Source organism: Cnephaeus nilssonii, assembly GCF_951640355.1.
Source record: "Cnephaeus nilssonii genome assembly, chromosome: 6".
Lineage (NCBI taxonomy): Eukaryota > Metazoa > Chordata > Mammalia > Chiroptera > Vespertilionidae > Cnephaeus > Cnephaeus nilssonii.
This window is the reverse complement of record NC_137077.1, coordinates 2646610-2672606: the sequence shown is the minus strand read 5'-3', so window position 1 is coordinate 2672606 and position 25997 is coordinate 2646610. Positions and strand designations below refer to the sequence as shown.

General features: G+C 59.1%; 1 protein-coding gene and 1 pseudogene across 2 annotated transcripts in view; both read right to left on the bottom strand.

Annotated features, from left to right (window-relative positions):
• The window catches only part of EFCAB6 (EF-hand calcium binding domain 6), a gene marked incomplete at its 3' end in the record, with an annotated part of 156223 nt that overhangs the window by 14329 nt on the left and 115897 nt on the right, over window positions 1–25997 (bottom strand). Inside the window, exons 26-27 of the mRNA XM_079775486.1 lie at window positions 20409–20604; window positions 17473–17664 (exon numbers count right to left, since the gene is read on the bottom strand). Coding sequence (XP_079631612.1) covers window positions 17473–17664; window positions 20409–20604 — 388 coding nt within the window. The remainder of the gene's footprint in view (window positions 1–17472; window positions 17665–20408; window positions 20605–25997) is intronic.
• LOC307101962 (ATR-interacting protein-like) lies at window positions 10705–12861 on the bottom strand (annotated as a pseudogene). Its single transcript has one exon. The product of its transcript is annotated as an ATR-interacting protein-like (transcript).

Below are 25997 nucleotides of genomic sequence, written 5' to 3'. Positions count from 1 at the left end.
GAGTATTCCAGAATATGGGAAGGGAGATACAGCAGCCCAGTTCGCTATAGATTACCCCAACCTAATACCTAACAGAAAAATAGGATAAAGCAAATACTTTAAGGAAAAAATATAAACCAACCTAATTTATGGACATTAATGCAAAGACATTAACGTTTTTTTAAAGAAAGCCACTAGGAATGTTTAGCACCACGTTCAAAAACGGCACACCAAGTTTAAGTAGCGTTTATTCCAAGCGTAAGGATCTTTGAGAATTAGCAAATCCTTCCATTCCTTCCATTAGCAAAGCTCATGTCAACAGAGGGGAAAGGGCATCAAATCTCGGCCGCCATCCCTGATAGAAATGGTGCAGAGTGGACTAGAAAGGACCAGCCATGGAGAAACGAGGTGCACGTCCCTCGGCCCCTCGGCCCTCCGTAAGCCGTTAGGCGCCATCTGCAGGCACACGACGTGGGTGAAACGCTAAGCATTCCCGGCAGAGTCAGAGACGAGGGAGGCACCTGTCGGCCCTGCCAGTCACACGCTCAGGGCTGCCAGCTTATGGGATAAGGCAAGATGGTGAAATGAAGCTTCAACAGAAATAAACGTTGAAAAAATAAGATTTATCCTTGTTTGTGGATAGGAGTCCACAACTAGAAAATCTCAGGGCCATCAGGAAAGTAGCTGGATCCAAGCTAAACACACGACAAGGCAACACCGCATTTTAATCGTATACTGGTGTAATAAAAGTGTAATATGCAAATTGTCCCCTTGACCTGGAGGTTGTCTGGGAGTTCGACCGGGGGAGGGGCCAGCCGGGGAAAGGGAGGGAGGCCCCGGCTGGCAGCTGTCTGCTGCTCAGACCCTACCAGTGCACGAATTTTGTGCACTGGGCCTCTAGTAGTAATTATAACAAGTTAGAAACTGTGCTGTAAACTAACTCCATAGTCACACAGAGGACAAGGCTGCTGAGTGCAAACCTCGATCCAGAAATGTACACATTGTGTGGGAGGTTATTACAGGAAGACTGGAATGAACGGAGAGACATACTGTGTACCTGGATGTGAGAAAACTTGATCATTTCCAAAGATAAAACTGTAAGTAAATGTAGTAAGATTCTAATAAAAATACCAAGGACATTTGGAGGAATTATTAGACATACTGGTATGAAAGTTGCTATCCTCTCTAATAATCCTCTCTAATAAAATGGTAATATGCAAATTAACCATCACTCCGCAACATAAGCCACGACCATCAGCCAAGCCACGCCCACCAGCCAATCAGGGCGAGTATGCAAATTAACCCAACCCAAGATGGCTACAGCCACAGAGAGCAAGGTTTCCCAGGTAACAGAGCAAGCCAAGCTTTCCATAGCCGTTGCAGGCCTAAGCCTCCACTCAAGCTACAAAGTTTCAATTATAGAAGGTAAACAAATTCAAACAAATGGCGGCAGAACGGAGCTTGAGAGAGCAGGCCAGGGTTGCCGGTGGCAACAGGGGAAGCAAAGCTTTCCACACACCCTGGCTGGGCTCACCCGCTTAAGGCTACAAAGTTTCAATTGTAGAAGGAAAATAAATTCCAGATACCAGTGCCTCCGCTTGGGTTGCCAGGGGGCGTGGCCGGCCTGCAAACCACCACAGGCCCCTCGCTCAGGCCGCCCCACGCCCCAAGGGAACCGCACCCTGATCCAGGACACCCTTCAGGGCAAACCAGCTGGCCCCCACCCGTGCACCAGGCCTCTATCTTATCTAATAAAAGAGTAATATACAGATTGATCATGACTGCAACACACAATATAGCTGTCCCATGTGGTCAAAGATCCTGCTCCCATGTGGACACAAGATGGCCACTACAAGATGGCCAGCAGGGGAGGGCAGTTGGGAGGCACCCCGCCTGCAAGGGAGGGCAGTTGAGAGGGACCAGGCTGGCAGAGGAGGGCAGTTGGAGGTGATCAACCCTGCAGGAGAGGGCAGTTAGGGGTGACCAGGCTGGCAGAGGAGGGAAGTTGGGGGCAAACAGGCTGGCAGGGGAGCAGTTAAGCATCAACCAGGCTGGCAGCGGAGTGGTTAGGGGGTGATCAGGCTGGCAGGCAGAAGTAGTTAGGGGCAATCAGGAAGGCAGGCAGGCGAGCAGTTGGGAGCCAGCAGTCCTGGATTGTGAGAGGGATGTCCGACTGCCCGTTTAGGCCCGATCCCACCAGGATCGGGCCTAAACGGGCAGTCGGACATCCCTCCAGGAGTCCCAGATTGGAGAGGGCACAGGCTGGGCTGAGGGACAACCCCCCGCTGTGCACGAATTTCGTGCACCGGGCTTCTAGTCTATAATAATAAAAACATAATATGCTAATTAGACCGGACAGCCGAACGTCCTTCTGGACATCCTTCTGGACAAAGCTGTGGCAGCTGCGAGGGCTGAGGGCAGCCGCAGCGGCCGCGAGGGCCGAGGAGGGCCGAGGGCAGCAGCAGCAGCGGAGTGATGGGGGTGGTGCCTTCCCCTGATCAGCTAGTCGCCTCCCACAGAGGGAGGCCAGACTGTAGCTTAGGCCTGCTCCTCCGTGTGGGGAGTGGGCCTAAGCCATCAGTAGGACATCCCCCAAGGGCTCCCGGACTGTGAGAGGGAACCCCCTGCCGAGTGCACAAATTTTCGTGCACCAGACCGCTAGTAGAAAAATAAGTACGTGAGCACTGCCGTGACACTTCTGGAAAAGGCTAGTAATGAAGTTTTGGGCCTACCAGATATTAAAATGCCATGAACGTGATGTAATCAAGATGGGACAGGGAGGTCTGTAAATATGCAACTAACCCGCGGAGACCCACTCTGACGATCAGGGAAACAGCTCTGCACTGCGGCTGAGCTGTTAGGTCACAGGCCCATTTGTTACAGCATCACACGCCAGACAGCAGGGTGGGGGCCCAGGTAGCTCTGGGCAAGGCGGAGCCTCCAGTGCCATAGGGAGGTTCTTTCTTCCCTCCTGAGCCATCGACTGCCAACACAGGCCTGCGGAGGGCTCCGCCTCGGCCAGAGGACAGTGTCCCTCCGGCCGCTGAGGCCCGGAGTCCCCTTTCCGTCACCACATCCAAACCCCCCGCAGACCCCACGGCCCTGCCTGCGGTGTGGACCCACCCTCACCCCCGGCCAGGCCGGCCACGCCTGGCACGATTACTCAACACTCTCCTGCTCCCGCTCAGTCACTTCCCCGAGGACGGTCTTGCTAAGGCACGCACACCTGCGCACGCACACGCTCTGCGATGGAGGGGCAGGCGTGGGAGTGGCGGGTGGATACCTGGGAGCCAGGAGTCTGGCTGCTCTGCGGGGCAGGGGTCCCGAGGCCGGGGTTGGGGGCCGTCTGGTTGCGAGGAACGCTCATGAGGGGCTGGTCTGGAGCTCCGCGACATGTGCCTGAGAAGGTCCCGGATGTGACTCTGGCCCCTGCCCTCCACCTGTGCAGAGCTCAGGGTCCCACCTGGGTCACAGAGCCCCAGAGCCCGAGGGTGTGACACAGGAGCAGGTGATGTGCTCACAGAGGAGGAGCCCCCGACACACCCAGTGGCCGGCCATTCAGGGGCCCCCAGGAGACCTGCAGGGGCAGGGAAGGAATGACCATCGGGTAGAGTCAGCGCAGGGGGGTGAGCAGAGGGATAACCAGGCGTGTGCTCTGAGGGGCGGGGCCTCCCCGAGGAGGAGCAACCTGGGTGGTAGAGGAAGTGCAGGTGCAAATCCACGGAACACCCGTGGCCACAGGGGTCACTGTCCCCGCTCAGCCAGCTGACGGACGCGCAGGGAGGGCTGGGCAGTGCAGGAATCAGGGAGCCAGCAGAGAGGGTGCTGCCGGGCGCTACCTGCAGAGGGGCGGCCTCTGTCCCCTGCCTGAGTGCAGCAGGAGGCCGGGCCTCACGGGCGGGAGGGGCCCCCCGGGGCGGGAGGGGCGGGATACCGCTGTCGGAGGTGCGTCTGCTGCCAGTGCAGACATCCTTCACTGTTTGCAAAAGTAATCCCTGCGTGTTCGCTGTAAAGACATAGAAACTACAGACGCAAAGCAAAAACAAAATCCCCAGCCACCCCCGCGGCACTGCTGCCCTCGCCCAGGTGCACGAGGGACGGGACGCTGACCCGAAGGTCCCCAGCCCTGAGGACGTGGCCCAACTGCTCCCACCCCTGAGGCCCAAGCCCATGCCCCTGGCAGAGCCTCCTGCCTCCTGAGGACACAGGCTGGGGACCTGCGAGGCGCCCACATTCGGACTCCCAGGCTGTGCTCAGCCCAGCGCCCCGCAGTGGTCAGCCCCGCTCCGGAGGCAGGAGAGCAGATGGCTCCGATCTGGGGCGTCTGTGTCCCTGCACTTGTCATGTGATCATCAGTCTGAATGGGGAAACAGTGCTTTTTCTAGAACTAGAAGAAATGTATCTCCTAATTGGAAAAGACACAAAAGAAATTATGTCCCAATAGATGAAGTATAGTCCCCAGAGAGCCGGCCAATCACACCTCACTTTTATGCAGTGCGCCTCAATTTTAAAAGCACCCACTTATCTCCTATAGTAAAAAGCAAGTCACCCAGGCCGGTGGCTCAGTTGGTTAGGGGTCGTCCCGTGCCTGGGTTGTGGGCTTGATCCCCTGTAGGGGGTGTGCAGGAGGCAGCTGATCCATGTTTCTCTCTCTCTCTCTCCCTCTCCCGTCCTCTCTCTCTAAACCAGCGGTCACCAACCTTTCGGACCTCACGGACCACCGGTTGGTGACGCTGCTCTAAAGTAAATAACATTTTTTAAAAAGTCAAAGCTTCACAGTGTAAACCTGCAGTTCTGAATCCTGCCATTTGTGAGTTACCCAGTGGCTGCCCCAACGTTGGGGGTCCGAGGGCGGCAGCCCGGGTGGGGGCTGCACAGAATTCACCTGGAGCCCACCCCTCCCGCCCAGCTCCAGAGCTCTCTCCGCCCCCAGCCTGACACCTTTGACCCTGCCTTGGACTCAACTAGGGCTTCTCCCGGCGCACACGGCTGCCGGCTGCCACCGGGGCGTGCCTGCAGCAGGTGCTGGGACCCCAGCCACGTCCGTCCTCTGGCAGCGCCGGCCAGCCCGGCCATCACTCAGCGCCTCACACCAGCCCAGAGCCCGCCTGCCCGGGGCACGCTGGAGGGAACTCGGCGAGGGCCAGACTCCAGCCGAGTGTCAGTCACTCTGTGTCCAGCTCTGCCACGGGCTGACCCCAGAAAAGAGCTCCCTCTCCTGCACGTCCTCGCCGACTGACACAACCCATCGTCTCCCGAGCCCCCGCTCCACATACAGGATGGAGCCGGCCAGGGCGGGCGGGCTGGACGGGACCGACCAGGGAAACACGCACATCGACTTGTTCCCTGTGCGCAGCCTCCAGGCCCCCTTCTGCCTTCTTCCTGGCGTCTCGCCTTGTGACTCTGGGGTCCCTTTCCCTGTGACTCTGCCCTCTGCCCTGTGACTCTGGGGTGTTCCCTCTGCCCTGTGACTCTGGGGTCCTCCCTCTGCCCTGTGACTCTGGGGTGTCCCCTCTGCCCTGTGACTCGGGGGTTCCCCTCTACCCTGTGACTCTGGGGTTCCCCTCTGCCCTGTGACTCTGGGGTGTCCCCTTTGCCCTGTGACTCTGGGGTCCTCCCTCTGCCCTGTGACTCTGGGGTGTCCCCTTTGCCCTGTGACTCTGGGGTCCCTTTGCCTGTGACTCTGCCCTTTGCCCTGTGATTCTGGGGTTCTCCCTCTGCCTTGTGGTTCTGGGGTACCCCCTCTGCCCTGTGACTCTGGGGTGCACCCTCTGCCCTGTGACTCTGGGGTCCCCCCTCTGCCTTGTGACTCTGGGGTCCTCCCACTGAGGAGGCGGATGCTGCCCTGCCCTTTGCTCTGGAGCCGCCTAGGACCTGCCTAGCCAGGGGCAGGGCAGGTGTGACGGGGCAACAGGAAGGAGGAAGGAAAGCGGACGGCTCGGGGCACCGGATGAGCAGCCGACGGGGCAGCTTTCCCTGACGGCGGCATGACAAGGGAACGTGTCACCTTCCCCCCGTGGAGTCCACGGTGGTGGCCACCTGCCCGGGAGCCATAGTCAGACACGTGGTTTGTAGGGTCGGTGCATTCCTGTACCTGTGCTGGCACAGGGAGCTGCTGGAACTGGGGTTCACGGGGTTGTCCTGACCGCAGAGGGAGGCAGTGAGTCCGCCCGGTCCGCCCCCCCGCCCCCCCCCCCCCCCGGGATGCGGAAGGAGGAACACGCAGCGGGCAGTGGCTCTATTAGAGATCCTCGGAGAGGCCGCCTCCGCCTCCCGTAGGAACAGTGCAATTACTCCCAAGAATTGAAAAATTGCTTCATGTGATCAAATATTTTGATTAGCGAAAGAATTAATTGTACTGTGTCTTCATTTTATTTACAGTGGATTAATGAAAGCTAAAAATAACAACAGCAACAACACCGCCTGTCAAAACCAGATAAAGCATCACCAAGTCCAGATGAAAATGAAGCGGAGGCCGTGTGGGGTGGCCGCTGGCGGACCTGCGTCCGGATGGAGACTGGCCCTGCACCCGCCCCAGGGAGGGGCCTCGCTCCGGGCTTGGGGACCGCTGCGTGGTGTGTGCAGAGGCTGGAGACCCCAGGTTCCAGGCGCAACCCCGGTTTCCTGGCGGCATCAGCGCGGCCGGACCGTCCGTGCAAGGACTCTTCCCAGGCGGGGTGACAGCGAATCCCAAGATCCCCGAACTCCCTTCAAAAGGCGACAGTTAAGTCACACTCAAGCCGCCGAGTCCAGGCTCACTGTGCTCCAGGGCGGGCTCCGGACCCGGGCCAGAGGCGCCCCGCCGGCTCCTCCTTCCCCCGGCGCCCGCTGGGACATGGTAAGCGTTCCTCTCACCCTCCGTCACCCTTCCAGGCACCTGTGCTTCTCTCTGTTTTCTAACGAAGTTGAAGTGGGTTCGGCTCTTTGAGGTCAGGCCTGGCCCCAGGTCCCCGAGCTCCTCCCCTGAATGCTGATAACGGAGCTCAAGACAGCCTGACTTCAAGCCACGCCTTCCCTTCTATCCTGTTCCCCCACCTACACTCCCAGAATGTGAGCGCCTCCCCGACAAGAACGCGGTAGCAGGAATGCTGACCCAGAGCTTGCTCTGTGCGGGCGCTGCCCAGGCTCTGGGGTGGGGCCCCTGCCCTGGAGGAGTGGGCACACGGAGGCCCACCAGGCAGCGTGGGGGGGGACCACCCTCAGGGCTCTGCCCCTGCACGCCCCCCCCAGGGCCCTTCCCCATCTGCCCCACCCACCCCGGCCTCCTTTCTCCCCTCAGCCCTGCTCCAGCCACGACCCTGTCTGCATGCCTAGCTCCCTACGCTCAGGGTGCCCGCCACCCTCCCCGCCCGCCCGCATCCAGACATCAGAAAGCCGGATGCGCTGTCTGCCAGGACCCTGGCGAGGACCCTCTGCCTCCTTCTCTGGCTACGCGCTCACTTCGGCCACGCTGCTCGGCTCGACATTCACAGCGGATCCAGCTGGACACCTCTGCAAACACGCAATTCACAAGTCCTTCCGCGGCGTAAAATGGCCATAAATGCAGGGAAGTGCAAGGGAACCACCCCCTGGGCCCTTTAATGACTCAATAACCTCACGGCTGAAGCCATTTATGACTGCTGGTCTTCCACCAGGTAAGTCCCGCACCATCCAGTCACATGCTCAGCAGGAGCCCTCGCTGAGTGGGACAGAGGAGCAGCAGCCACGATGCCAGTGCCTGGTGGTTGCTGCTCGGTGCCACCCGAGCTCTTCCCACCGTCAGTCCGTCCAGTGCCGGTCCCCCGGGCATGCAGGGCCGGTGCCCATGGACGGGGAGCTGAGGGCGGAGCTGAGGCCGAGCCTGGGCTGGAGAAGGCTGACCAGGCCGCAGCACCGCCTGTGGGGCCAGAACGGGCGCTCGGCCTCGCTGCACGCCGGTCTCCTCGTCCGTAGAATACGGGTAAGGCAGCACCCACACCTCAGGCTGCTGGACGATCGCTGACTCATTTGTCAAAGCTCTCGGGACGCGCCGGGCACACAGCACATGCGCCGAGCATGTCAGCCGCCCCGGATGCCGGGTCTGACTGCGGGACGAGGGGCTGGCGGACCTGGCCAGGCGCAGCACCAGGGGGGCCCGTGCTCCTTCCTCTTAACCGCTCAGCGTGGACCCTTCAGGTTCGGGGCTCGGGAGCACCGAAGTGGAACTTTCTGGTTTGTGACCAGTGGTCGCGGCCGTTCCTGTGGCGCAGTCACCGCCACCAGGGGACCGTGGGTGCTGACCCGTCCTCCCCGCCCGTCCCCCGTCCAGCCCACGTTCTGCCATTTGCTGCGTGTTGAGAGTTAAGATTCCTCCAGGCAAATGGGCAACGGAAGCCAGAACAGCACGCGCACCGCCCTGCTGTCACACGTGTGCAGCGGCCTCCAGCGCTGTACTGGCTGCGTCTGGATTTTCTGTGTCCCACTGGGGATGACGGTTCTCGGGTGGACACCTGGCCTCCGATACGGTCTGACCTTGTAGCTTCAGGGGAGCAGCTCAACTCTGGGTCTTCATTGATCCAAAAATCGCAACTAAGTGAGGCTGTAAGTTAGACTGTTGGCTCAGGAGGGACCGAATGAGGGCCGCCTGGCCTGCGGGGCCACAGCCCCTCGGGGTAGGACATGCAGACAGCGTCCCTCAGGGAAGGACTCGAGAGACCGCCAGCCGGATGCCGAGGGAGTGTCGCCGGCGGCCGGAGGGCTACGGGCCTCGAAGCAGCTCCTGAGCCTGGCGAGCGCCCGCCGCGGCTGCACACGGAGGGCAGGACCCAGGCCCGCCCGGCCCAGCAGGCGACGTTTAGCTGTGAGACAACTCACTCCCTCAGATGCCCTACAGATGCTGCTCCACTGAGAGCCAGTGCGATGCGCGTCCTCCCGATCGTCCCCGGACTCCTGGTCACCTTGTCCGCTGCCGGAGCAGCTGCTTGAGGGGGGTCTCGGCGGAGAAGGGGAGGTGACCGCCCTCGGCTGGGTCAGCGGCCGCCAGCCTGGGGTGGCCCCGGCACGTTCTGCGAGAGGAGCGGAAAGCGGGCCAAGCCCCGTGGCTGCTCCCGTGCTGCTCCCGCAGAGTCCCGTCTGGCAGCTCAGAGCAGCAGGCCCCGCCGCAAATGTCCACACCACGGAGCCTGGGGGCGGGGGGACCCCAATCCTCTCCAGAGGTGGCTCCAGTGCAGGGGCGCCCAAGGTGCAGGGGGGCCCAGGGTGCAGGGGCGGAGGAGCTGGAACCGACCCAGGTTCGCTTTCACGTCCCGGGAAGCGGCGGTCAGGTGGCTTTGGCGGGTTGTGCCACCTCGTGCGAATTCTGTGGCTTTCTCACCAGGGTGGCCTGAAGCTGACCATCTGTATTAGTGCAAACGCCGGGGTGGCGCTAGGACCCACGTGGACGCCAATGCCGAGAGGACGCGGGCACCCGTCTGTGCCCAGGTCCCCGCGCTCTCCACCCGCAGGAAAGCAGCTCCCGAGCTCAAAGGCCCGGAAGCAGAGTCCTGGGTGCGCCAGGTCGGCCTGGCCCACGGGCTGCCACGGGACACAGAGAGGCAGGCGTGGTCGACAGCCCATCGCCTTAGCTTACGCACTGTGGGCCCAGCAGCCCCGTGCCCGGCCCGCTTGGTCCCCGCAACCTGCCCCCTCCCCAACGGTCTCCAGGACAACAGGCAGGACACGTGTCCTCGGCAAGTGGAAAGCGGGTGGAATTTACGGGAAACATCTGGAAATCCCCGGAAGTCTCCCGAGGGGACTTGGCCATCAGGAGCAGAGTAAGTAACAGGGACGTCACAGCTTAACCACCACCCGACTGGCTCTGCAGGAATCTCCCGCACTTCCCGGAGAGAAGCCTCCTCCCTCGTCACATTCGTGGAACACACATGGACGCGTTTCTTCCACAACCAACAGGAAGACAAGTCCCACGTGTGGGCTCACACAGGTCTCAAACACGCTGCTGGGCTTTCCGCTCCTCTTCACTGGAAACGCCCACCTTCATTCTCTCCTGGAGAAGCACCCCCTTCTGGTACCTAACATCCGACGGTGGCTCCGAAGCTGCTCGAAACCGGTTTGGCTCAGTGGATAGAGTGTCGGCCTGCGGACTCAAGGGTCCCAGGTTCGATTCCGGTCAAGGGCATGTACCTTGGTTGCAGGCACATCCCCAGTAGGGGGTGTGCAGGAGGCAGCTGATCGATGTTTCTCTCTCATCGATGTTTCTAACTCTCTATCCCTCTCTCTTCCTCTCTGTAAAAAATCAATAAAATATATTAGAAAGCTTCTCTGTAAAAAAGAAGAAGAAGAAGAAGAAGAAGAAGCAGCTGCTCGTGACACACGCAGTAAGAAGAGCCTCCCTGGCCACCGCTCGGTGCTGAGTGAGGGCCCGTCTGTGAAAGCCCGTTCTTCCCACAACCAGGTGGGAAGACTTGGTGTGGGTCTGCACTGTGCCGCGTACACCTTCTACATCCGCTCTGATACGTCCGGGGAAGACACTGCGATTGCACCTTAAGACTGGAAAGCCATGCTACGGGGAAGGGTTGTCTAAGAGCGAGGTGGCACTCTGCACGTGCCCGCGGCAGCGGGAGGAACGCCGCTCTCCCGGCGTGAGGAGAGGCACTGGCCGGGACAGGCGCGGACCCTGTGCCCCGGTCTGAGAGGATCTTTTTTTTTTCTCAGCGGCACTGCTTCAATCAGCCCCGGTGAGGAAGCCCGTGGGTGCTGCGGGCGTGATGCTCAGACCTCAGCCAAGTCCGTGTCGGGGTCATCTGCGTGGGGCTCCGCCGCACAGAGGTCATCCAGGGCAGCCTCCTCGCAGTCGGTGACGTCGGGGAGACTGCGGATGAGCGCGCTGACCCCGGGCGCCGCCTGGTCGTACTGGTGCAGGACCCCACACAGTGCACGCGAAGCGCTTGTCCTTCTGGGACAGGCTGTGCAGCAGCAGCGCCGCGTCCCGCAGGCACCGCACCGTGCGCCTCGCTGCGCCATCCTCGGGGCCCGCCCCGCCCCGCCCTCCGCACGGTCACCACTGTCTGTGCAGCACCGCAGTGAGCACCCGGACACCTCCACGTGGCACTGGCAGCTGGAGCCAGTAACCGGGGACAAGGGGCTCTGTACGCCCAGCTTAGCCAGGAGCCACACGCCTCTTGCTCCAGGTGGAGCCACTGTGTGTCCGTGGCCGCGCGGTCGGCCTGGAGGTGACGTACACGTACAGCAGCGGCAGAAGGCACTCTTCTGAGCGGGAGCAGAGCTGAGGGGCCAGCGTCTCGTGGTTCGCCAGCAGCACGCTGGGCAGGGCTACGTCTGGGCGGAGGCACCGTGGCAGCAGCGGGAACACACACTGGAACCTGGGCAAGAGCTCACGGGAGAGTTTTCAGCCGATGTCACCAGCACCGTAAGGCACGGGCCCAGGAGGCTGGCCTGAAGGTGCCCTGTCGCGCAGAAGAGAAAGCTAGCAGGCGGAGCAGCGTCTCCAGCCGGGGGTGCCGGCCTTGGTCCCCAGCAAGGCCCCCGGCGGCCGAGGTGTCCTCCCCAGGGGGACGCAGGCTCTGGCTTCCTTCCCCAGCAGCAGAGCCCACCCCGGTCCGGACAGCAGGCGGCGGACCACGGCCCCGCTGGGGCACACCAGGTGCTGGAGGACACCCAGCGAGGCCACACAGCAGCTCTCCAGGCTGCACAGGGAGTCCTCGGCGCTGGCCTCCGCCCCGGAGCCCCCCGGTGTGCCGCTCCTCCTGGCTGCTGCTGAGTCCTGGAGCGCCTGGCAGTGTGCGCCGACAAAGAACTGCACCAGGGGGAGCAGGTGCACGGCGCCGGGAAGCTGGCAGAGCGGGAAGGCCCCTGGGCCCCCCTCTGCCGGGGCCCCGTCACAGGAGTCCTCTTCCCTGGCGACCAGATTGAGTCCCGTCAGTGCCAGGCTCTGTGCTTCTCCGAGGGCCGAGAGGGGGAACGACCCATCGCAAGAGCCCGTGGTCCTCAGGCCCGAAACTGCAGCCCCCGTGCTGCCAAGCCCCAGGGGCTGCAGCGGGGTGCTGGAGGGAACCTCAGAACCACAGCTCAGGAGCTGGCACAGACCGAGGGCTGACCCCGGGATCCACGGCTGCTTCAGGAGAAGGTTTATCAAAGTGGAACCTCGAGTGTTTGATCTCCGCATCAGGCTGCCAACAAGACTCTTTTGGGACTCTTCTTGCTTTGTGGGGTCACCTCCCAGACTGAAGGTCTTATTTTCCTCTCGGCCCGCCCGCGACGTGAACCCTGGCCCTGTGGGGCAGGGCTGGGGAAGGACATGTTGGCAGAGAGACTCCTTTGTAGGGAAAGATGGTTTCCCAAACTGTGGAGAACACGCTTCCGGCTTTAGAGCCACAGAAGGGCTTTTCCTAGGACTGCCGTGGGAAGTGGGGGGAACAGCTGGCTATGGGCTCGCTCACTGCACTGGAGCTTTGTCCTTAACTCACTCATCTCCGCATCTTTAAACTGGAGCTCAGACTGCAGCGACCGGAGCTTTCTGGAGAATCCCTCTCCCTGTCGCCGAGTGCTTGCGCTTTCTCCTGCTCCAGCAGGAACTGCGATCTTCTCTGTTCCTCTGAAACGGATTCCGTCTGATGGAGGGAGTCCCGCAGAACTTTAATTTCTCCATTTTTAATGAGAACTTCTTCTCCCATGGCCTTCATCTTTTCTTTAAGTTCTTTGTATTGGGCCTGAAGTAACTCTAATTCGAAATTATCTTTGACTGCAGCACTCTCCGTTTCTCCCTGCAGGACCTTTGGACAGCCCATCTGATCTGGGGGCGCTATGAACACTGGACGCGCCCCGAGCCGCGGCCGGGCACTGGCTCAGGGCCTGCGACGCCAGGATGTCGAGCTCCTCCAGGTCGTCCGCCATGAAGTCCCTGTGAAGGCCGACCGGGTCTCCGGGGTCCGGGGCTGCCGGTCTGAGAGAACCTGATGGCGGAGAGAATCTGATGTGCGGCGTCCAGCACGTGGCCGTTTGTCTTCCTTTTCACTCCTTAACCAAGTCGCCGCCTGTGGCCTTTCAGCTTGAACACCGTGCCCCCTTCTTTTAGGAGTGGGGGCGTGATGGGAGGCACCGTCCTCGCTCCCACTCCGCCTTCAGCCCGCAGCCTGTGGGCCGATGGCCTAGATTTCCAACCCGAGAGTGGCGTCGAGAAGGACGTGGCCCCGCAGATGGAGCCCGCGGTGCCGGGACCCCGCTGTGAGAACCGCTGCTGGGCCTCGGCGGTACTTCCCCAACCGCGGAGCAGGAGATGCCAAGCAGAGCCACACGCCAGACCCACCGGCACATGGGCGGACAGCAGCACGGCGCCTGTTCCGAAGGGAGCTCGGGCGTCACGTGGGCGTCACGTGGGACGGGCCCACGCGGCGTAAAGGCATCTGAAGCTGCTGAGCAGACCTGGCGGTGCCCACGAGGAGGAGTGACCCTGAGTGGTGTCACATGCGCATCCACATGGGGCCTTCTCCCCCGAGGCCTGGGAAGGGCGGCTCTGAGCCGCACCCACCGGGCTGGGATACTGGGGCGCCTTCCGGAGAGGCACCCCCCGCCTGAATCACCTCTGGGTAATCTCCTTCAACAACTGCCGCCGCGTCCCCAGGGGCAGGACGCAGCATCGCAGCTAACGAGCTGCAGGGCGAGGCGTCTGCGCTGCCTGTCGTTTGTGGCTGTTTCCCGCTCTGAGGACAGCAGCCGGACCGAACCTCAGAGGTCAGCGCGACGACCCAGCATCCCTGCCCTCCGGCCACCCCAGGCGGCCAGCCCGGGGCCCTGCCCACGAGGCTCCGCCATTCTGCTTTTGCTCAGAGAAAGGGACACGGGACCGCAGGGGCTGTGCGCAGTCACCGCCACCAGGGGACCGTGAGTGCTGACCTGTCCTCCCCCGCCCGACCCCGTCCAGCCCACGTTGGACGTCCAGTCCACGTCCAGCTCCCTCCAGAGCCAACAGTCTAACTTACAGCCTCACTTAGTTGCAATTTTTGGATCAATGAGGCACCACAGTTGAATTGCTCACCCCAGTCCAGCAGCAGGTGACAGACAACAGAACCCCCATATCTGACCTGCCGTGGCCGCCCACGCCCAGGCCTCACACCGCACCTTCACGCCGTCTGCCAGCCCAGACCCTCGCTCAGCTTGTCCCCCTGGTAAACGCACCCTGGTTCTCAGCAAGCGCTCCCCACCCCGAGGCCAAGTCCAATCCTGGGGCTGATCCTGACTGCGCACAGACCCGGAAGGCAGGCGGAGGCCGTGCCCGCCCCCACCCCACAGTGCACCTGCATCCCCGGTCCCCGGCTCCGACCGCAGTGGCCCTGACACCTCCCGCAGGAACGCGCAGTGAAGTGCTCCCGGAGGCGGACAGCGAGAACCAACATGGGGGAGCGGGCTGGTGATGTGTGAAGCTTTCAAGATGGTCCTGTCATTCCAGAGGCAGCAGAAATGCTCGTGGGGACCCGAGGCCAGGGAGGTGCCGCACTGAGGCAGGAGCCCACCCTGACCTTGGCACACACCGCCCCGAGGAGCCTGCACTGCCCACAGAGCCCGCAGAAGGCCTGGGCTCGCATCCACGGGTGCACTATCCCCACTGGAACACGGAAGCGGGGAGCCCACAGTCCTGGGACTGGGTCCTACACCTTCCTCTCCTCTTGCCTCCCCATTCAAACCCCAAACGCCTGGGGCCACTCCTGTCTCTCCCCCCGCACCCCCGCCGGCTCCCTCTCTCTCAGCACAGATGTGCCAGCAGCAAGGCCTATCTGTCCACTTTGCAGACGTGTCTGGAATTAACCGCCAGCAGCTTCCCATCCGAAGGGGTGAGGCCACCTCCTGCCTTGGCCGTGGCCCCACAGTCTCCTCTCCATCCAGCTCCCACAGCGACGTTCTAAAATGTACGTGGGGTCACGCCGCTCCTGTGCCCAAACCACCCGCCCCCGCCCCAACCGCCCCTCCTGCCCCCGTCACCCGCTCGTGGCTGCTACACCGGACTCTTCTCACACCTGTGGGCATCTCCCGTGCCAGCTCTGACCCTGGGTCTCCCTCCCTCCCCTGGGTCTCAGCTCCTGTCGCCTTCTCGCACGTCTTCCTCCTGCCCTGCTACATCTTCTCCGCGCACACACTGGGGTCGGACACACGCCATGTTTTCTCATTTCTTCTCTTCCTCCCTCGGTGGGATTCAAGCTCCTGGTGGGCAGGGGCGCGTCAGTGTGGTTCCTGCTGACCCGGCACACGGTGCGAGCCGGGCACACAGTGGGCCCGCAGAACACTGGCTGATGGAATAGTGAAGCCACACAACGGGAAGGTATACATCAAACAGATCCACATTTGAGAGAAAAACCAATGACATGGGAAAAGGCAATGACATCAGTGTGAGTGACAGGCAGCTACCGAGGAGACCTCCCAAGGGGGCCCTGGAGGAGGCCGGGCGCTGGGGCCCTGGAGGAGGCCGGGCGCTGGGGCCCTGGAGGAGGCCTGGGAGCTGGGGCCCTGGAGGAGGCCGGGAGCTGGGGCCCTGGAGGAGGCCGGGAGCTGGGGCCCTGGAGGAGGCCGGGCGCTGGGGCCCTGGAGGAGGCCGGGCGCTGGGGCCCTGGAGGAGGCCGGGCGCTGGGGCCCTGGAGGAGGCCGGGAGCTGGGGCCCTGGAGGAGGCCGGGCGCTGGGGCCCTGGAGGAGGCCCGGGAGCTGGGGCCCTGGAGGAGGCCCGGGAGCTGGGGCCCTGGAGGAGGCCGGGAGCTGGGGCCCTGGAGGAGGCCGGGAGCTGGGGCCCTGGAGGAGGCTGGGAGCTGGGGCCCTGGAGGAGGCCCGGGAGCTGGGGCCCTGGAGGAGGCCGGGAGCTGGGGCCCTGGAGGAGGCCCGGGAGCTGGGGCCCTGGAGGAGGCCGGGAGCTGGGGCCCTGGAGGAGGCCGGGAGCTGGGGCCCTGGAGGAGGCCCGGGAGCTGGGGCCCTGGAGGAGGCCGGGAGCTGGGGCCCTGGAGGAGGCCGGGAGCTGGGGCCCTGGAGGAGGCCCGGGAGCTGGGGCCCTGGAGGAGGCCGGGAGCTGGGGCCCTGGAGGAGGCCGGGAGCTGGGGCCCTGGAGGAGGCCGGGCGCTGGGGCCCTGGAGGAGGCCGGGAGCTGGGGCCCTGGAGGAGGCCGGGAGCTGGGGCCCTGGAGGAGGCCGGGCGCTGGGATAGGGAAGCCAGTCCTCCATCATCGCAGGGAGTTGGGAGCAACACCCAGAGCAATGCTTTCAGGAGCGGGAGGGAGGCAAATCGGGGAGGCAAGGAGGTTACAGCTGGAGCAACACCACCAGTTCCAGTGGGAGCTCTGGGAGCGGACGGAGGGGGAGTTGATCAAGTGCTCTGGCCTTAACTCTTCTGCAACAACTCAATTTTGTTCCCACGCGGGCATATATTACTGATACAAATAAAAATGTACAACCCCCGAGGAGCGGGCACAGCGTTCGGGGGCCTGGAGCCGGGGCCAGACTCCTTGGGCTCACAAACAGGCTCCCCTCACGCCCCCCCCACTCCCATGGGCTGACTGTGGAAGGCTCTTGTGTCTCTGTGCCCAGCGCCCCGTCTACGAGGCGGGGTGCTCCCAGCAGTGCGCGCAGTGACATCGGAAGGCGCTGACAGGGCTGGCTGCTGCAATTACTATCACGAACCTCAAACCTTACAAACCTTCACACTATTTGCCCCGGAATCTCATTTTCAAGAATTTATCCCGGAATAGTGAGCGAGGATTTATGAACTTAGGTGTCCGTGTATATAAAGCGCACAGCTGGACATGACTTGGCACCCAGCTCGGGGCAGTTACCGGTAAGCGTACCTCGGTTAAGCCAGTTGCATTATTTTTGGATGTTTCACGCGTGTCCAGGCTCACTGGGCACAGAACGGTGACTACAGAGATCTGTGCTGGTTAAAACTAGATTGGAATTCTTTCTAATGATGTCGGCCCATTTATGTTTACAAATCAAGAAACCACCTAAGAATATACATCTTGTGCAGCCAAAGCAGCAGTCCTCGGGAAGAACTATGAGCCCGTGGTCAGCCACCCTCCCTCCACCAGGAAGTACTCCCTGATTTCCCCTGGGGCCCGCTGATTATACATCTGTGTACGCCCACTATCTCCACATTTCCCTCTGCCCCAGGACTGCCTGATACATGGCCTGGGGAGGGCCTGGCACATAGTGGGTTCTCAACAAATGCCTCCCGAGTGGGTCCCAGTTCCTTCACTGCCACTCGGGGCCTCACTTCTCTGGACACCAGATCATCTTCCGGTCCCTAAGAATCCCGAGCACTCTAAGACAACCAGACAAAAGCAAGCTCGCAAGCGTCTCTGAAAATAAGATAGTAACTTTCAAGCGAAGTAAAAGCTACGTTTACCTTCTCATATAGACTTGATACCAACGCTTCCTTCAGAATGAGCTAATCGCACCAGGCGCCTGCCGATTTACCGGATCGGCTTTTAATCGGTTACCGTTCCGCAAAAGCGCGTTCCAGCCGCTTGCCCAGGAGCCGCGGGCACTCACCTCTTCCAGGAAGCCGCCGAAGCTCTGCAGGAAGTACTTCCACCCGATGCAGGGCGTCAGGTGGAGCCGCAGTTTCCTCAGGAAATAGTGGAACTGGTTATCTGTCAGCTTGTAACAGAAATCCTTCAGCACTTGGCCGAAGTCCGAAGCCTTCACGAACCCCGTGTCCTCCTTGTCCACGGCAGAAAATGCCTACGAGAGGAGAGAAAGAGGCAGGTGCTACGTCCAGCGTGTGTTTCTGCGGTGTTGTCCTCGGTGCTGCTCCTGCACGATGGGAACGAGGCCGAGGGCATGCCGCCTGAACGCTGACCCTCAGACGTGCTGGGCCTGAGGGGCACCGGCAGGCCAGACGCGTGCGCCGTGCCACTCGCAGGCCATGCGCTCTGTTCGCTCCTATTCGGATACGAGCTGGAAGAGGCGCGAAGGGAACCCTGGCCCCCGTAACTGGCCCGAGGTCTCTCCCTCATTCACTCCAGCTGCTTGGAGAGTAAACCACCAGGAACGGGAGGCTCAGGAAGGAGTCTCATGCCACCAGCACCAGGAGGTGGGGTCCCTCCATCACCCCCAGCCTGAGGCTGGTGCCGGGAGCTGCCGTCCTTTCCCCTCGGCCAGCCCGAGCCCGTGCCCTCGCCTCCGGGCGGATCCCACTGCCTGGTGCCCACACTGGTGCCCAGCAGTCACACTGGGAAAGTGCAAACATGTGCTATGAAAAGAAAGCACATTTTCCCATCTGCCGAAACAAAAGCATTCCCTTTTCCTGCACTAGGAAATCTGGATGGAGCGGTAGGTTGAGATCTTTTATTTTTAAAGTAAGACTTAAATGTATTTGCAGACCCCAAACCAAATGCCCTTGCGGTTGATCCTCCCCCAGAGCTGCCCAGGCAGCCATCAGCCCGGGGCTGTGCCGTGTGACTGCTCCACAGCTCAGGTCGCACGGCCTGTGGGAGGACGAGGCTGTGCGTAGGGGAGCCCTCTGGCCGCAGGCCAGGAAGCGGACGCTGAGCCTTCGCTCTGCTGCCCCCCCCCCCTCCCCCGGAGCCCCGAGCCGCTCTGAGCTCAGCGGCTTCCATAGAAACAGAGGGCTGCACACCTCATGCTGCTCTGAGTTAACCATGGCCCCCGGACGTGCACCTGCCCGGGACGTGGCGGGCCTCGGCAGCCGTGACCACAGAGCGCCGCCCCCTGGCACCTGTGCTCCGAGGGCGGAGGCACTGCGCTGTGCACGGAGCCTCGGGGGACCTGAGGCGACCTGGGGCCTGCACGTCCCTGGGTCTGCGTGGCTCCCATGTCGGCCCAGCTGCCCAAGCATGGGGCGAGGGGAAGAATCAGACGAGGAAGGGCTTGGGAATCCATAAAACTCGACACAGCTATAAGTGCTGCAATGTCATGTCAGAAACAGATGCAGCTGACACACGCCTGCGGCGCTGTGAGGAAATGCGTGCCCGTGTCCGGTATGCAGACGCTGTCCTTCGACGCCGTCACTCCTTCCTCTCCTGCTGCCCTTCAGCAGCCCGCCTGTCACTCTCTCGGCCACAGACTCCCACCCTCTGGCTTAAAACCTCATGGCCTGAGGAGGGTTTCCCAGAAGTAACAGCCAGGGTTCCTCCCACAGGTTCCACGGGCCTTGGTTTGAGAAACATCCTGGCCCCCGTGCACACGGGTGCAGACCCTGGGCAGGGCGGCCCTGGTGTGAGCTCTGGCGCTGAAAGGTTGCGGGTGGGTTTGCTAGGTGGCCCGCATCATGCTCCCACTGAGCTTCAGATAATCAGTAAAATAAAGGCCAAGTGTTAAAACCTCATAGAGAACTCCTCCATGCAAAAATGCCGGCTGTCCAAGATCAAGGCCAAGATGCGGGCATTCGGGACTGCTTGCAAGCTGGCTGGCGGCCCACCTCTGTCCCTCGTCCCACCCCTCCGCAGGCTGGCTCTTCAGAGCTGGGCATGGAGCAGGCCGGCCTGGTACTGAGGGGGGCGGCGCGTCTGCATGTGAGACGTGGCCGGCATCACATGCAGCTTTGCGTGCCCGGCTCAGACCACAGCCTCCCCTCTGCAGCCAGCATTTTCTCTTGCTGCTGCTGCTGCTGCTGCTGGGGAGACTGTGGGCCAGGCCAGGGGACCGTGACCTCCCCGGGAACATGGCCCAAGCCCTGCTTTCCGAGGACCCTGACCCAGTCCCCAGGTCTTGGCACGCTCTAGGTGCCACAGATGCCAGCCCACTGTGCCAGTGTACTCGGTGGTCCTCCTAAACCCTCCCCAGCTCCTGGCAGTCTTCACCCTGAGTCTGAGCCACAGCCCCGCCCTGGCCGACCTCTGCAAACCGCCTGCGTCACCCCTCCACGGGCCCAGTGCTCACCCAGGGCTGGCCGGCTCTCTCCTGAGCTCCCCCTCTGCCCTCTTTGCCTGGAGCCCCCGCCTTCTCCCCAGACCCAGCATTTGCTAAACTCGGAGCACTTCGCCCAGAGAACACGTGCTAGGGGGCGATTGTGAAAGCTTTTTCCTTTAAATAAATTTTTCTAATCCTCACCGAGGATATGTTCATTGATTTTTTAGAGAGAGAGAAAGGGAGAGAGAGAGAAAAAAATAAAAGGACAGACAGAGAGAGAAACATCCATCAGTTGCCTCCCGTACGTGCCCTGACTGGGGATCAAACCTGCAACCTAGGTATGTGCCCCGACCAGGGATCGAACCTGCGGCCTTTTGGTGTACGGGACGATGCTCCAACCCACTGAGCCACCGGCCAGGGCATGGGAGCTCTGCACGGAGCAAGTATGGACAGACACCTGCTCACTGAGCACATGATCTGAGCCACTCCTCGGAGATGCGACACCCGGGGGCGTGGAGAGGCGGGAGGGGTCCCGGAGGGAAGGGCTCGCAGCCCTTTTTCATGATCGGCACGCATCCCCGAGCGTCGGTTCCACAGAGAGCTGTCTGCCGTACCGTGGCCAGAGCCGGGCCGCAGGCGGCCACCACTTTCTGGACGCCCTTCAGGACCTCCTCCGGACTCAGCTTCGCAAAATTGACAGGCGCGCCCGGCTCGCTTTCTCTCGGCTCAGGGCCGGATGGCTTGCTGTCCTCCACTGCCCTCAAGAAGTCAAGGTAATTGATGGAATTGTTTTGCCAGCTGATTCCCAAACTGGTCCCCAAGGAAGAAGAAAAAAAGGAATATATTAATTAAAAACCCCTATCACTTATTCATTCAACACGCACTAGCTGAGCACAGAATGGGGTGGAGAACAGGAATAATGTGAAGGCACCGTTCCCCGGCCTGTGGGTGCATGCCTGCCTGCATACCATCAGCCGCAGCGGCGGCCGGGCACACACAGAACCTGCACGCTCCGGGAGCAGGTCAGGGTTGGGCGAGGTGAGTGTGTGGGCCACTGCCGGCCGGTGAGGGCACAGCGGCCTGGCCTGAGGCTCTGAGGCGTGAAGGCTGACAACAGGGCTCAGTCTGGAGAGGAGCTGGAAGAGCCCCCACTAAGGAATCTGGCCTGACCGGGGCAAACCGGTGCCTCGGCAGGGCTGACACTGGCAGAGCAGTGTCCCGGGAAGTCGGGAGGCAGGTCTGTGGAGTCGGGGCGGGGCCAGATGGAGGGTGATGGAGGGGAGGGGCTGGTCCTGGAGATGTTAGCTGATGAGACCCTGCCCTGAGAAGCGGCTGGGGAATCTGAAAAGAAGAGAAATGTGGCAAAGACAGCGAAAAGGAAGAGAGGGACGGAGTAAAACACCCGATCACTCCTTTACAAGAATGGCTGAAGCTGAGTGGTTTCACAAAACCGATTTAGCTGAGTAGTTTCTCAGAGAACAGTCCGTCTGAGTAAGTGTGTCAGCAGGACATCCCCGTAGAAACCGGCCCCTCCTGCCTCCGCTTCAACACACGTGCCTTTAAACCCTGCAAGAACACGTCGGGGGTAGGGGGAGGGGGGGGGGATCCAAGGTGCCATGAGAACATAACGCAAGTTTACTGAAAATGCAAATAACTCAAAGTTTAACTGCATTCAGAGCTCCCAGTTCTGTCACAAGTTCTCTGGGCATTCCTGGCACGTCGTCACCTAAACTTTCTTTCAGCAGGAAGGAGCGTGTCCAAGAGGAGGAACCCGGATTCCTGGTGAGCAGAGGGAGAAGCTCCCGGGGAGGGAGAAGCTCCCAGAGAGAGAAGCTCCCAGAGACTCAGAGACCTGCTCTAAGGAGCAGGAGCCAGAGCCGTGTCTCCGCCCCGCAGCTGCAGAGCAGCCGGCCCGGCCCAGCCCGCGGCGCTGGCTCACGATGTAGTCACAGGCAGAGGGTAATCAGCTCTATTTCATCAGCAGGGTAAACTGCCAACTCGGTATTAAAATTTAGTAATAAAATCAAATGCATATGCTAATCTTCTTGGTATTATTTAGAAAAATCTATTTTGGATCTAGAAAAGAATAATCTACATATAATTATAAATAACGGAGCTGTTTCTCATCAAGAGGTCTTTGAGAAGAAACAAGCAGCCGAGCCATGGGCCCTCATTAAGGTTTCAATCCCTAAGGAAGGGATCGCCCCACTGAAAGGTGGACCACAGAAATCCCACAGTCCTTTTGTTGCCGTCTATGAATGCACCGAGACTCACTATGTTTTAAAAGACTCTCACACTCATTTAGTTAATTATTTATCGGGTGCTATTTTCCCATGATTTATTCATTGAGTGCATATGAATTCTTGTTCAGCTGGAAATAGGTTTCGTGAGAGGAGACCCTATCTCAGGAGGAAGAGAGCACACAGGCATTTGAAGATGAATCGGTCCTCCTTCTCTCTCCCCCTCTCTCTCCTCTCTTTCTACACACACACACACACACACACACACACACACACACACACGCTAGCATGGGACTTCTCACAGCTTGAACACAATGGAGCAATGTCTTCAACATTTTAAGGGAAAAGAATTTCCTCCCTAGGACTTTATGCTCAGACAAGTTATCAATCTGTGTGGAAAAGAATTTAAAAGTTTTCAGACAAACAAGAACGCAGAACATTTACTTCCTGTCCACCCTTTCTTAGGAAATACGTCAGGAAGTACTCCAGCAAAATAAGGATGTAAGTTAAGGAAGAGAGAGATGTGAAAAGCTGGGGATGGGGGGTCCAACCCAGGAGCATGATGGGGGCAGACAGGGAGGCTCTTGGGCATCGGACCTAGGACAGGAGGAGGGCCGGGCGCTAGGACGGAGCACCAGGGGAAGAGCCCGGGAGAACAGGAAGTGGGGCAGGTGCGGGGGAAGCTGGAGCTGGACATAGAGCTTGGCCTGAGCCTGTGCTCCTGGAAACCAGTGATGGCTAAAGCAATCACCCTCCCTGACGTCCTTGGACATGGCTTACGGCAAAGAACCAGCTTTCCCATCTGACTTAGAGAAGACTCCTAGGTTTGCCCACGAGCTGGGCACAGCCCTCCCAACACCTAGTTTAGAAATGATTGCCTGAACTTCCTTTCACTCACTGACCAAACTTTAAGCTTCCCTGCCAGCATCGGGATGGGGAACAGCCCCTCCGCCATGGCCCCTCAGGACACCCTGACCACAGGACAGACATTTCCTGCCGCAGCGACTGGTCACACTGCCCACTCATCACGTTACCCCACACTCAGGCCTTTCTTTATTCTTCCCCATAAAGGCCTTTTCTGCCTATACTTGGAGATGCTTATAGATTTTCTGGTCAGGGCAACCCCCTATTGCAATAGCCCTCCTCCCCCCATAACCATAGTCCTTCCCTGCCTATTGCAATAGTCCTCCTGCCCCATAACCATAGTCCTTCCTCCCTATTGCAATAGCCCTCCTCCCCCCATAACCATAGTCCTTCCTCCCTATTGCAATAGCCTTCCTCCCCCCATAACCATAGTCCTTCCCTCCCTATTGCAATAGCCCTCCTCCCCCCATAACCATAGTCCTCCCCTCCCTATTGCAATAGCCCTCCTCCCCCCATAACCATAGTTCTCCCTCCCTATTGCAATAGCCCTCCTCCCCCCATAACCATAGTCCTTCCCTCCCTATTGCAATAGCCCTCCTCCCCCCATAACCATAGTTCTCCCTCCCTATTGCAATAGCCCTCCTCCCCCCATAACCATAGTCCTCCCTCCCTATTGCAATAGCCCTCCTCCCACCAAAACCATAGTCCTTCCCTCCCTATTGCAATAGCCCTCCTCCCCCCATAACCATAGTCCTTCCCTCCCTATTGCAATAGCCCTCCTTCCCCATAACCATCATCCTCCCTCCCTATTGCAATAGCCCTCCTCCCCCCATAACCATAGTCCTTCCTCCCTATTGCAATAGCCTTCCTTCCCCCATAACCATAGTCCTCCCTCCCTATTGCAATAGCCCTCCTCCCCCCATAACCATAGTCCTTCCCTCCCTATTGCAATAGCCCTCCTTCCCCATAACCATCATCCTCCCTCCCTATTGCAATAGCCCTCCTCCCCCCATAACCATAGTCCTTCCTCCCTATTGCAATAGCCCTCCTCCCCCCATAACCATAGTCCTTCCTCCCTATTGCAATAGCCTTCCTTCCCCCATAACCATAGTCCTTCCTCCCTATTGCAATAGCCTTCCTTCCCCCATAACCATAGTCCTTCCTCCCTATTGCAATAGCCTTCCTTCCCCCATAACCATTGTCCTCCCTCCCTATTGCAATAGTCCTCCCGCCCCATAACCATAGTCCTTCCTCCCTATTGCAATAGCCCTCCTTCCCCCATAACCATCGTCCTCCCTCCCTATTGCAATAGCCCTCCTTCCCCCATAACCATCGTCCTTCCTCCCTATTGCAATAGCCCTCCTTCCCCCATAACCATCGTCCTCCCTCCCTATTGCAATAGCCCTCCTTCCCCCATAACCATAGTCCTTCCTCCCTATTGCAATAGCCTTCCTGCCCCCATAACCATCGTCCTCCCTCCCTATTGCAATAGCCCTCCTTCCCCCATAACCATAGTCCTTCCTCCCTATTGCAATAGCCTTCCTTCCCCCATAACCATTGTCCTCCCTCCCTATTGCAATAGTCCTCCCGCCCCATAACCATAGTCCTTCCTCCCTATTGCAATAGCCCTCCTTCCCCCATAACCATCGTCCTCCCTCCCTATTGCAATAGCCCTCCTCCCCCCATAACCATCGTCCTCCCTCCCTATTGCAATAGCCCTCCTTCCCCCATAACCATAGTCTTCCCTCCCTATTGTAATAGTCTTTTCAAATAAAGTCTCTCTTTACTAACTCTGCATTGGTCATTATTATTTGACAAGGTAACATAAAGGCAAATAATGCAAGAAAGACAAACAGGAAATTAAAAACTTCAGGAAACAAACAACCTATCAATAAGATCAGAGTATAAACATGAAGCAAACTTAATAAGAGTGGGTTTCAATGGGAAGAACTACAAAACATAGACTCTATTTGAGGAGGAGTTCCTAGGGAACCCCAAAAAACGTAAGGGACAAAAACAAGGATTCTGGAGGAAATGGACAGCTAGAGCAACATTAAGCACAGCCCAATTCCTACCCAAATCAACATAAAGCCTCACACTAAACACATGAGAACCAGATTCAGACATGACACATATTTTGGAATTACCAGACAGAACACTTAAATTAACTATGATTAATATATAAAGGGCTCTAATGGAAAAGGCAGGCAACACGCAAGAACAAATGCATAATGTCAGCAGAGAGGTGGAAACGCTAAGAAAGCATCAAAAGGAAATGTTGGAGCCCAGCTGGCGTGGCTCAGCGGTTGAGCATCGATCTGTGAACCAGGAGGTCACAGTTTGATTCCCAGTCAGGGCACATGCCCGGGTTGTGGGCTCGATCCCCAGTGTGGGGTGTGCAGGAGGCAGCCGATCAATGATTCTCTTTCATCATTGATGTTTCTATCTCTCTCTCTCCCTTCCTCTCTGAGATCAATAAAAATATGTATTTTTAAAAAGGAAATGCTGGAGATAAAAAGTAGGGCAACAGAAATGAAGAACGCCTTTGATGGGCTCATCAGATCAGAAATGGTTGAGGATAAAAATCACTGAGCTTAACAGTGTGTTAATAAAAACTTCCCAAATGGAAATTCAAAGGGAAAAACAAGTTAAAAGAAACAGAACATAATATAAAACTGTGGGGCAATTTCAAAAAGTGCAACATCCACATAATTAGAATACCAGAAAGAGAGAAAAAGAGAAAGGAGCAGAAAGAGCATTTGAAGTAATCATGGCCAAGAATTTTGCAAAATTAACGACAGACACAAAGCACAGATCCAGAAAGTTCAGAGAACACCAAGCAGGATAAATACCAAAAATTCAACACCCAGGCATGCCATATTTAAACTGCAGAGAACTGAAGACAAAGAGAAAATCTTGAAAGAAGCCAAAGGGAAGGAAAACCTTACCTACAGAGGAACAAAAATAAGAATTACATGGTACTTCTCATCAGAAATCATGCAAGAAAAGAGTGGAGTGACATAATTAAAGTGTTGAAAGAAAAAAAAATCAGCAACCTAGAATTCTATATCCAGTGACATTATCCTTTAGAAGTGAAGG